Source organism: Xenopus laevis, chromosome 9_10L (genome assembly GCF_017654675.1).
Source record: "Xenopus laevis strain J_2021 chromosome 9_10L, Xenopus_laevis_v10.1, whole genome shotgun sequence".
Classification (NCBI taxonomy): domain Eukaryota; kingdom Metazoa; phylum Chordata; class Amphibia; order Anura; family Pipidae; genus Xenopus; species Xenopus laevis.
In genome coordinates this window covers 95,157,287-95,168,771 of record NC_054387.1, presented here as the reverse complement: position 1 = coordinate 95,168,771, position 11,485 = coordinate 95,157,287, and the positions used below count along the sequence as shown (strand labels likewise).

The 11,485-nt window shown below is 38.3% G+C and overlaps 1 protein-coding gene across 1 annotated transcript; it reads right to left on the bottom strand.

The window, feature by feature from the left end:
* Positions 1–5,880: 5,880 nt before the first annotated feature.
* On the bottom strand, positions 5,881–11,126 carry hspe1.L (heat shock protein family E (Hsp10) member 1 L homeolog). The gene is given in 4 exon segments (NM_001091239.1): positions 5,881–6,362; positions 6,451–6,540; positions 9,079–9,243; positions 11,052–11,126. Coding segments are annotated over 4 exon segments (309 nt in total). The 5' UTR covers positions 11,055–11,126; the 3' UTR covers positions 5,881–6,311.
* Between the last annotated feature and the right edge of the window lie 359 nt (positions 11,127–11,485).

The following is an 11,485-nucleotide window of genomic DNA, read 5'->3' as shown; positions in this document are numbered from 1 at the left end:
CCTAAATGTTTGTATTATTTCCGGAATGCTCCCACGAACATACCAAAATCATTCTTTAGCAGAGTCAATAGTGCTCTGATTTCATATATATGGGCAGATAAACATCCTAGGATCTCATGGAAGTCTCTTACAGCTACAGTACCGAATGGGGGCCTGGGACTCCCCAATCTTTGGTTTTACTATGTAGCGGCACAATTGTCACATGTGCATGAATGGCTGGTACCTAACCCAGATGACCCCAATATGTTGTTTCACTCCCTTATCCTGGGTTTGATTGAATCCTTATGCCACTGCCCTAAGAGGAAGTTAAAGGACTCTAACACTCTACCTCCTGTATTGAGGGCCCCTATGACGCGTGGCAGACCGCACGAAGGTTGCAGCACTTATCGAATCCCTTGCTCACCTCCTCACACCCTCCACACACCCCTCTATGGGGCAATTCCCATCTTCCCCACCTTTGACAATTGCCTGATTTTATTTATTGGCCCATTCGTAAAATTAAAACCCTTGGAGACTTGCTGCAACATGGGTCATTTCCCACTTTTCAGCAATTACAAGATTTTGTAGCTCCCATGAGTTTGAATGTGTTCCGATTTATGCAACTCCAGCATGCTTGTAAAGCCCAGTTTGGTCCTGGTCAAGTTACTTATCATACTTTTCGGTTCGAAGATATCCTTAGAGTAGAGAGTTCGAGACAGCTGGTTACTAATTTATACAGAGCTTTACAAGACCTTGGACCTTCTCCATTTGACTCTGCCCGCCGTAAATGGCAAACAATACTGCCTGAGATGAGTGATGATATATGGGACGAAGCCACTACCTCTAGCTATAACTTCCTTATCTCTACCAGGGATAGATTGATAAATTTTAAAGTCCTTCACCTTTATTATTTTACACCCCTCAGACTGCATAAAATATTCCCAGATAAATCTCCAGCCTGTCCCAGGTGCCAAAATCAGACAGCAGATTTTTTACATGTTTTGTGGTCTTGCCCCAAGATTGTACAGTGGTTGCATGTTTGAGCGATAACCTGGAGTTGCCTCAAGTCCTCTCTCCTGAAGCCTGTCTTTTGGGAGTCGTAGATGATATGGTTCCACAAACCCATGTTAGAATTCTATATCGTACTTTGCTATTTTATGCTAAAAAAGCCCTCATCCTTCATTGGCTTCAGCCTGCACCTCCCTCAGTTCAGTACTGGATTACTTTGGTCAACCGCACTTTACCGCTTATTAAACTCACTTATGAGGCTCGTGGCTCCTCAACTAAATTTGTAAAATCTGGGAGAGATGGCTTGAGGTATACCCCAATCCCAAAGTTCAGTGATTGTTTTGATTCAAACCTGTCCTTGATGACTGCAATGTTTTATTTGTGTACCTGCTTGCATATACTATGAGGACTGTATATTTTGATCACACTTGTCTTCTTGATGTGTACTGATATGTCAATTTGCCTTTTTGTTAAATAAAAGTGAACTTTAAAAAAATAAATAAATTAACAATTCCAATTCATCCAGAAAAATTCAGATACTTGCTCAGAATTCATAGATCAGTAGGATGAGGAAATTTTGGAGGGTGGAGAAGTCCCTTTGTGACTGTCTATATTTTGCTGTCCTGAAGATAGCTTGAAGCTGGAGACATTTCTCCAATACATTTCTGAGCTCTAAGTAAATCTGAATATTCACTGGAGAAATACATTAATGCTTCAGTATTGCCTAATGTTTCATTAGTAACTTCAAGGGGGAAAACTTGCAGAAGTTTGTCATACACCCCCCCCCCCCATCCATGTGGTAGCTGCTAAAACTAGCTTGCTGGTACTAATGAAATCACTGATGAAATATGTTGGGCAATATTTGATGCTTTGGTTGAGCAATTTATACATTGAGTAATTTGAGGTTGTTCCCCTTTTAACTATTAGTACGGCCTAGTGCAGTCATCCCTAACCCAGTAGCTTGCAAGTAACATGTTGCTCCTAGTGGCCACAAAGCAGGTGCTATTTTTAAAATTCCTAGCTTGGAGGCAAGTTTTAGTTGCATAAAAATCAGATGTACTGCAAACAAGTCTCCTAAAGGCTGCCAGACCACATAGGGCTACCAAATATCACAGCCCTTATTTGGTACCCCCAGGGACTTTTAATATGCTTGTGTTGCTCCCCAAGTCTCTTTACATCTGAATGAGGCTTATGGGTAAAAAAGGTTGGTGACAATTTGCCTTTTTTTTTTTTTTTAATTATTCAGCAGCTATCTGTGGTTTTGATGAGTAAACGACACTGCAGCTTCTGAATATGATATAACCACTTATTAAAAGCAAGGGTGTCCAACCTGCGGCCCAGGATGGATATGAATGCGGCCCAGCTTGAAACGCTCAGTTCCCGAGGAAATGGCATAATAATAAGTCTATTTAATATCCAGATGTCCCATATTCCAGTGTATAGCTCAAACTGGTATTGTAGTTCTTTTCTGTGTATTTTCTTTACTTTTACAAATCAAAAGTGTTTTAATTTCATGTGTGGCCCCAGACAATTTTCCTTTTTCCAATGTGGCCCAGGGAAACCAAAAGGTTGGACACCCTTGTTCTAAAGGGAGAAGACTATCTTTATATGAAAATGTTTTAGTGGTTTTAAAACAACTTGTTTTTCTTCTTCCCCCTGACAAAAGTGTTGCCTCCTGCGTACAAGATTTGAGTTCAACGGGAAGGTAATTCGCCCTCCACACCCCTCCAAGCATGAGTTCAATAGTTGTTTCTTGGGTGAAACAAAGGGAGTCACTTTTTTTAGTTCCTTTTCAATTAACTACTTTTTGGTTCTGCTTGCAGACTAAAATTTCAGAGATAAGCTGTCTGTAGAATTAGCTGCTCCTTATTAGAAAGGATTTGTTTATACAGGGCCCTTTGGAATTGACCATGTTTATTAGGGATGCACCGAATCCACTATTTTGGATTCGGCCGAACCCCCGAATCCTTCACAAAGGATTTGGCTGAATACCGAACCGAATCCTAATTTGCATATGCAAATAAGGGGTGGGAAGGGGAAAACATTTTTTACTTCCTTGTTTTGTGACAAAAAGCCACGTGTTTTCCCTCTCAGCCCCTAATTTGCATATGCAAATTAGGGTTCCTGCTGAAAAGAGCCAAACCGAATCCTGGATTCGGTGCATCCCTAACATTTATGCATGGAAGGAGTTCACTGAAATGTAAAACAATGTACCGGTAGTAGTAACTAGTAGATAGTAGTAACTATAAGGGTAATTTTTTTTTTACTGTGCTTATTTTTAGCGAAAGAGTTTTTGCCCAGTTTCCAGTTCTAGGCCTCAGAGCCACTCGTGGTTGTACTGGAAACTTGTTTTTTTAAATGTCAAGTTATTTTTTGTGTACTTCGACTAGGGAATAGTCCAAATTCGATTTGACTTTGAAAAAAATTTGTATATCAAAATTTATCATGTACTGTCTCTTTAAAAATTTGACTTCGTCCATTCACCATCTAAAACCTGCCGAATTGCTGTTTTAGTCTATAAGGGAATTCCTAGAACCTATTTGGAGTCAGTTGGTAGACTTGTTTTTTGTTTTTTTGTTTTTTTTTAAAAAAAAAAACAAAAAAACTTCGATTCGAATTTATTACTTCGATTTGTACGATTCGAATGAAAACGGCATATTCACCTGGAAAAAAAACTTCTATTTTTTTTCTAATAAATTTAGGTTGGACTTTTTTTTTTATTCAAAGTTTTTTTTATTCGACCCTTCAAAAATCTGCCCCTAAGTGTTAGGTTATCAAGAAAAGTCATGTTTTTCTTAATTTCATTTTCCCCCACTTCTAAAAGGGATTTTCTAGCATTAAGGGCATAGAGACTTCTAGGTTAATTCATTATCTTAGAGATATAAGGCATACAGAGGCATATAGGTTACCAGCAAAATGGGCTGATATTCCTATCAGCACCAGACTGTTTGCCAGGGATGGGTAAGTGAAGTATCAGAGTGTACAGACGACAATAAAACTGTGCAGACCAATTGATTCCATCCAGGATCTGGACAAACTCTGGGCAGTGGTAAATGGTAGGTGTGATTCAATGTTGATAAATGTAAAGTTATGCATCTGGGATTTCAAATGTGGAAGCCACAATTCCATCCAGGATGAGCAAGGAGTTAGGTTTCATTTAGGGTGAAAATGTTGAACTCAATGGATGTTTTTTTACAAGCTGAATTGCCATGTATTTAGCATTTATAGGCTTATGGATAGATACAACTGATAAGCCATAAGGTTAAAAAAAAATGTACAAAAGTTTCTTTACATCCATCTTAATGCTGTAAGTTTGGGGTGACTGAAGTATTGAGGTTTCACAGTTTCACACATTCTAGGCAATGTCAAAGAGTTCTTACTAACAGATGAATAAAATCTACACATAGTGGGTCTATCACAGGGCAATTGGTATGTTCTGGTTAGGGCCCTAGTGTCTACAGTCACTTACCTATGGCTTTTGATTAGTGAGAAATAAACAACTCTGTATCTTTAGGGACCAAAAACACCTTCACCTTATAATGTATTTGAGACCTAACCTCGTCGTCTAATTTGATTTTTAAATGGGAGTATTCGAATACAAAAAGGTGATGTTCAAAACTAGCTTGTAATGAATGATAAACCATGATTGTATCCAAACTGCTTTTTTTTTTTTAAAACCGGATTGCTGTGTTCCTCCTAAAGAAAAGAATTTTGATCAGGCAGAGGAGAGCCTAAGATTTGCTGGACTTTGGGGATACCTAATCTTCCTGGGACTCAAACTTATATATTTGTATCCAAACTGCATCTGGATACGGTTGATAAGGACACAGACCATACAAACATCTTTGTTCAGGTCCCCATGGTTTATTTATTAAATGCAGCACTAAGACTAAGATTTTTCAGAATGTACTCGTTAGGCAACCCATTGGAAATGCAGGTTTCTAATTGTATTATCAACAGCTTATATACAATCATTACAAATGTTCAGTGTTTTTAAAGTTATTTGTAAAAACAATCGATTTTGAAAGCAGCATTGGTTAACTCCCAGTTGTTACATTTTAAACAATGTTGCAACAGTCTCCCGAGCAAACACAGGTCTGTTAATCAGCTGTCTTGTTTTACATTGTATCAACAGTCTTCGACATCAGGGAACAGAAAGGGACAAAAACTGCTTTCAATAGCAATACATATACAAATAACTTAAAAACCATAGAAAATGTGTAATGAATGTATATTGCAAAGTTGTTTAGAATTATTTTTATTTTATAAGGCAAATTTTTATTTTGGGATTGACTTGCCCTTTAAAGAGACAGTTCACCTTCAAGTCAGCTTTAAGTAAGTTAGAGAGTGTCCAATTCTAAGTAGTTTTTTTAGTTGGTCTTCATTAATTTTTATAGTTTAATTATTTGCCTTTTTCTTCTCTTTCCAGCTTTCAAATGGGAGTCACTGACCCCATCTAAAATACAAATTTTCTGTAAGGCTACAAATGTATTGTTATTGCTGCTTTTCACTCCTGATCTTTCTATTCAAGCCTCTCCTATTCATATTCCAGGGTCTCATTCTAATCAAGGCAGGTTGCTAGGGTAATCTGCACCCTAGCAACCAAATTACAGAAGTTGCAAACTGGAGAGCTCTACATCATACTAAAAATTAATTTAAAGGTGAACAGTCTATTTCAAATTGCATCGCCTACCTGAAGTGAAAATATATCACCTGAATCTTGTTTATTCCTGCACAGATTGTCTATTAAATGAATGTATTGGACTGGAAATCAGGGTTAGTAGATGAGAGGAAGAATTAGCCTTTCTGCTAGTTTACTTGCAAGCAGAAAAAAAGAGCACAAAAAAGGAGCGCAAAGCATGCTTAGAGACAATTTAAGAAGCTCATCCAAGATAATTTTAAACAATGATTTTAATAGTTTCTCCAAAGAAGTTTAACAGAGAACAATATGATATATCTGTCAGTTTGGATGGAATTACAGATGCAATTTGTTCCCTAAATTCCTTGAACCATTGGGCTCTCCATGTACAGTCTACACAACAAAGATTGCAAAAATAAAAGCCAAAAAAACACAAACCAAGAGCTCCAAACAGAAGGCAGACCCACTGATAGAAACTCATCTGCCAGAGGAAACAGCCTGAACTACTCCGATTCCAAATATAGCTGGAGCACCCCGACACCACAAAACTGGTTGCTTATTAACTTGTGTTCATAAAAACAAAGGAAGAATATTTCTATATTACCATTTATTATAACAAAAAACGTTATTTACACAAGGCAAGTATTTTTAGTGGAATGAACATACTTGGAAAGTAACAAACAGTCTAATCTACATATTTTCCTAGGATGTCTCCATCTCTGAATAAGAAGTAGTCCTGCAAAAAAAGTAAAAAAATATATTAACTAAATGCTTTAAAGAACTTTAGACAAAAGGTTTTACTTATTTCCACATATTAGGTTTACCTTGTCTTCAAGTACAACCTTTGTACCTCCATATTCAGGCAAGAGGATTTTGTCCCCAACTTTTACACTCACAGGCTGAATATCACCAGTCTAAAAAACATCACAGAAGAATTATATATAGTGACATGAATTTGTAATGTATGGAACATTGAAAATATAAATCTCTATTTCTGTTCATTTTTAACCTACTGCTTGCAACCCTACTGATGCTGCTGGACTCCATTACTAAGCATGGTTTAACACTGATGAACAATATTATTTTAAATGCAGGTAAACAACAGATACAGGGTGCAAGACCTACACAATGACAAGTATTAGAACAAAATACCTACATTTTTAAATATTTGGCCACCATACACAAACTTAATCAACAATACGAGAATAACTGAATAAGGTAAATTTGTGTCGGGTTATGGCACCTAAGTTCAGTTGCATTTATTATTTTGACCTCCCATAAATTGAGACCTCTTTCTCAGTGAACTGTTTATAAATGATTTAGCAAATGTTCAGCTAAGCTGCCATAATGCCTGAAAATAAGTTTTACATTTATCATTATGTTAAGAATCCACTACATTACATTAAAGCACCATTTGCAACACCATTTTTCTGGTCATGGATTTTTGGCTTTTTTGCAATGGGATTTTAACACAAAGAAGCTAATCAAAAAACTTACCCAGGGAGGCAAGTGCTGCTTTAGCAAACATTAAAACTGCAAGCTGACCCCCTTCTGACAAAGAACAGGTAACATTTTACAATGAACTATATGTTACCATTGGACAAATACGAAAGAAAAATTTAAAACAAAGGTATAATAGCCCTAAATATCAACTATAAGTTAGGAGCGTTGTTCACCTTTTTTCAGTTCAGTTGTTTTCAGACAATCGCCAGAAATAAAGACTTTTGTCAACTACTTTCTATTTGTGACCGTTTTTTTTTCTAATATTGAAGTTTAAAGATTAATTTTCTACCTTCTTATGTCCTTCTGTAGACATATTTGATGATTGATACAATAGTTGCTAATATTGCACAGATGCTGCTGAGAAATTTATCAACTAATATAGCTATTTGTAACAGTTCAGAGTCTGCTCCTACCAGACAAACACCAAAGACAGGAACATTAAACATTTTTTTTTTTAAGCTTGTAGCTAATTTGGCCACATTAGTTGCACTTCCATTGAACATATATTTTACTTTACTGAAAGGCACTAAAATGAGCACTATACGGCACTTTACTAGTTATTCTGCAGAAAGAATGGCCCAAACATGTCCCTTTAAAGGCGAAGGAAACCCTTTTGCAAAAAACCAGTACCACCCACCGCACGTAGACCCCCCCTCCCTCCAGGCTAACTACCCCCCTGGGGAAATACCCCATACTTACCCCTTGGCACCGATTCTTCCAGCGAAGTTCCACGCATCCATCTTCCGCATCCTCGGAAAGCTGACTGGGAGATGGGCAATTTCCGTGTAATTCCGCGCATGCGCAGTTGTGGCAAACTGCTCCAACTGCGCATGCGTAGAAATACCAATCTCTCAGTCAGCTTACCGAGGATGCGGAAGATGGATGTGTGAAACTCCGTTGGAAGAATCTGCGCCGAGGGGTAAGTATCGAATATTTCCCCGGGGGGGATAGTTAGCCTGGGGGAGGACGGAGGGGGGTCTATGTGGTGTGGGGGGGGGTACAGGGTTTCCTTCTCCTTTAATGATCGTCATATGCTTTTAAAATGGGTGTTGGTCTTGGTGATCTCTCTTTTTTTAATACACGTAATAGAGAAGCGCTTGCACACCCTTCTTCTAATATTCATCGATAAGCTTGGTGCCCAGTGTTTGGAGGACACAGCAACCTCCCAGTCCAGTAGAAAAGAAGCACACAAGGAGTGTAGTTGCAGGGCAAGCCCTTGCAAAAACGTTTTACTGCGAAAAATGCTTGCCCTGCAACTACACTCCTTGTGTGCCAGTTTGATTCTTTTCTACTCTCTTTTTTTAAAAAAATGCACCTATGTAAATCTGGTTCTGCGTTCTGTTGCCGCAACAGTTTGTCTAGAACTAAGCAGCAGTGCAAATCTTGTTTAATTTACAATATAACAGAAGTTATCCAAAATTTGCCTAGTTACCGCTGTATATAGAGAACAGCAAGATAAGTGACGCTTGTAAGTAGGCCTGGATTTATGGCGAGGCCTTGGGCGGCAAGTTTTTAGCCGCAACCTAAGGAGCACCGGGGACTGTAATCCCCAGTGCTCCAGCAATTGGGGGGAAGGGGGTATGCAAGGGCGCTGGGCACAAGGACTCAGAGGGCCTTCGGGCGCACAAGCCTAAAATCCAGGCCTCCTGGTAAGCAGCATTCTCATTGGTAATTCAGTCTGGGTCACTTTCTTTAGATAACTAGTTGGCACAACACAACAGTTTTACAGAATGTTTTGATACTATAAACAAAAAGCAAGATACTCTCACATTTCCCTGTTTTAACAATATTTATCCCCTTGTGTTCCTTTCCTCAACACTGTCTGCTTCCTTTCATCGCTACCTTATTTAATTTGCTATTAAGGTTTAATAATCAGCTTTTCAAACCATTCACTTCAGATATTAGATTTGTTCTCCCACATTTTTAAAAAAACAAAACCCACAACATACCTTTCCTCTGGCACCTTCTCCAATAGCAACCACAGTTGCTTGCAGCACTTTTCCTTGTGATTTTTCAGGAAGCATAATTCCTCCTTTAGTTACAGTTTCGGCAGCAAGCCGCTCAACAAGGACTCTATCAAATAATGGAAGAAACTTCTTGAAAGCTCGAGCTGCCTACAATTAAACAAGGGGAAGAAAAGAAGGGTAGTTTTATACCAGCAAATGTAGCACATCACAAAGCATACTCTACACGCACACACACTAGATGAATGTATGCCCTGAATCTTACATACAACAGTGGCCATGTTTTGTCACTGCCTGCATTTAACTCATAAATATTAATACTGAGAGAATAGCTAAGTATCAAATATAGCTGTAATCTAAACACAACAGAAATATTATTAGGAAGGTTTCTTTGAGACGCCTTTTGACAATAACATTATTCCCTAAAACAAAGAAAATACAACCCAGTTACGCAATATACAGGTATGGGACCTGTTATCCAGAATGCTCAGGACCTTGGGGTTTTCTGGATAATAGACCTTTAAGTAATTTGGATCTGCATACCTTAAGTCTACTAGAAAATGACTTAAACATGAAATAAACCCAATGGGCTGGTTTTGCTTCCGATAACGATTAATTATTTAAGGCAATCAAGTTATCTTGGTAAGCTGAAACTTATAAGGTACTAGGAGGCCAACCAGGAAAGGAAGAATTGCTGCAAAGTTGCTCTATATGACCTCGGCAGGTTTTCACTGGAGTATTTTCGGATTAAACTATTTACAGCTTTGGGTTTTAATAAATCTCAAAAAATGTGTGGTTTCTTAAAGTTTTTTTTAACCCGAAAATGTACATTTTGACTGAAAAATACCCTTGAAAATTCAAATTTTTCAGGTAAAAATTAAGTCAACCTATAATAAATAACCCCCTTAAAGTGTAGATTGTGTTTGGGTCTTCTGGAGGTGGGTTAAATTCATACTGACACTAAAAAACTGCCCTTCAAAATATTAATCTACTTTAATACCTTTAGGTCATATGGATTGGTTTTCGCTGATTCTGTTTTACCAATCTGATCGCTTCTAAACCTGTCCATTAGGGGCAATGGATTAATGCAGCACAAATACAGCTCTAGCATCAGTATCTCTTTAAAGGACACTTCAAGTTCACTGAAGGGTGCAAATATGTTAGGCATCCCCCACAACTACTTACCTTTGACCCTGGGCCAGCCAGTATACCAAATAGCTTAAAAGCAGAGACCAGTGGATCAGCTAACAAAAGCAGGCTGATAATCAGTCCCACGTGACAATAATCTTAAAGGGCCCTTTACTGACCAGCAGACTCCCCCCTCCCCATCTGAACGTCCATCTTTAGTAGCAGTACTATATTGCTGCCCTTTCTTCAGCACATGTGCAGCTTCTATTTTCCAAATAAGTATGATGTTTATCCAATGCCCCCCCAAAAAATGATGAATTAAAAAAAATGTAAAATGCAAGGAAAATGATATTTTTACAAATATTTATACAAAACCCATTTGACAAAATCTATAAAAAGGTTTGATCAACCCGAATGCCACAGAAATCTGTATGTATGACCAGTGACTGTTCTTCAGTTCATACTGTAGCTCATTTTAGCTAGAAGACTTAAAGTTAAAATTTTAACCCAACCTGCAAGACGTGGAAATGTTTTTGCAAGATCCCTTTAATAGCTGAACGCCTCTTGAATGTATGCAGGACATCATTCTTCTGGTTTACACTGTCAACTGGTTAATGTACAGCAGCAACAGCGCAAACCTATTGTACCAAGCGAAATAACTTCAGAAAGCAGCGTTTAAAATAGAGGATTTTAGAGTAACGCCTCCTATTCAATCTCACTGCTATGGGGCAGTACTAACAGCTAATGGTATTTTATACATTAAAGATAAACGGACATATCATGCGGTAATCAAACAGCATGCTTATCTGCCATATTCACCGAATACTCACCATCGCTAATCAACACCTGACGTCTCAGCACGCGACCAACTGCACAAGCTGCTTGTTCAGACTGCCAGATCTGACCTACATCCACGTGAATAGAAGGCAAGCTTTGCGCATGCGCAGTGGAATGCCGGCCCGAGATTAAGCACTCAAACAAAAAAATAAAATCCAATTGCACCAAGCTCATGTTGTATATTTTTTTAACACTATACAGCTCACATTATATTAAAAGATTTTTAAAGTCAGGTTTGACACAAGGCCGATGAGCTTTGAACTTTGGTTTATTACATCCGGGTTATCTGTCAATGTCACCTCAGACCTTGGACAGCCGATGATATTCTGGAACGTTCTGGAAAGGCGGCCCGGGAATCGGCATAGACTCTACCCTGGTTGTGCAAACTCATACTTCATAGGAGGAGCTACGAGGCCACTTATAATAA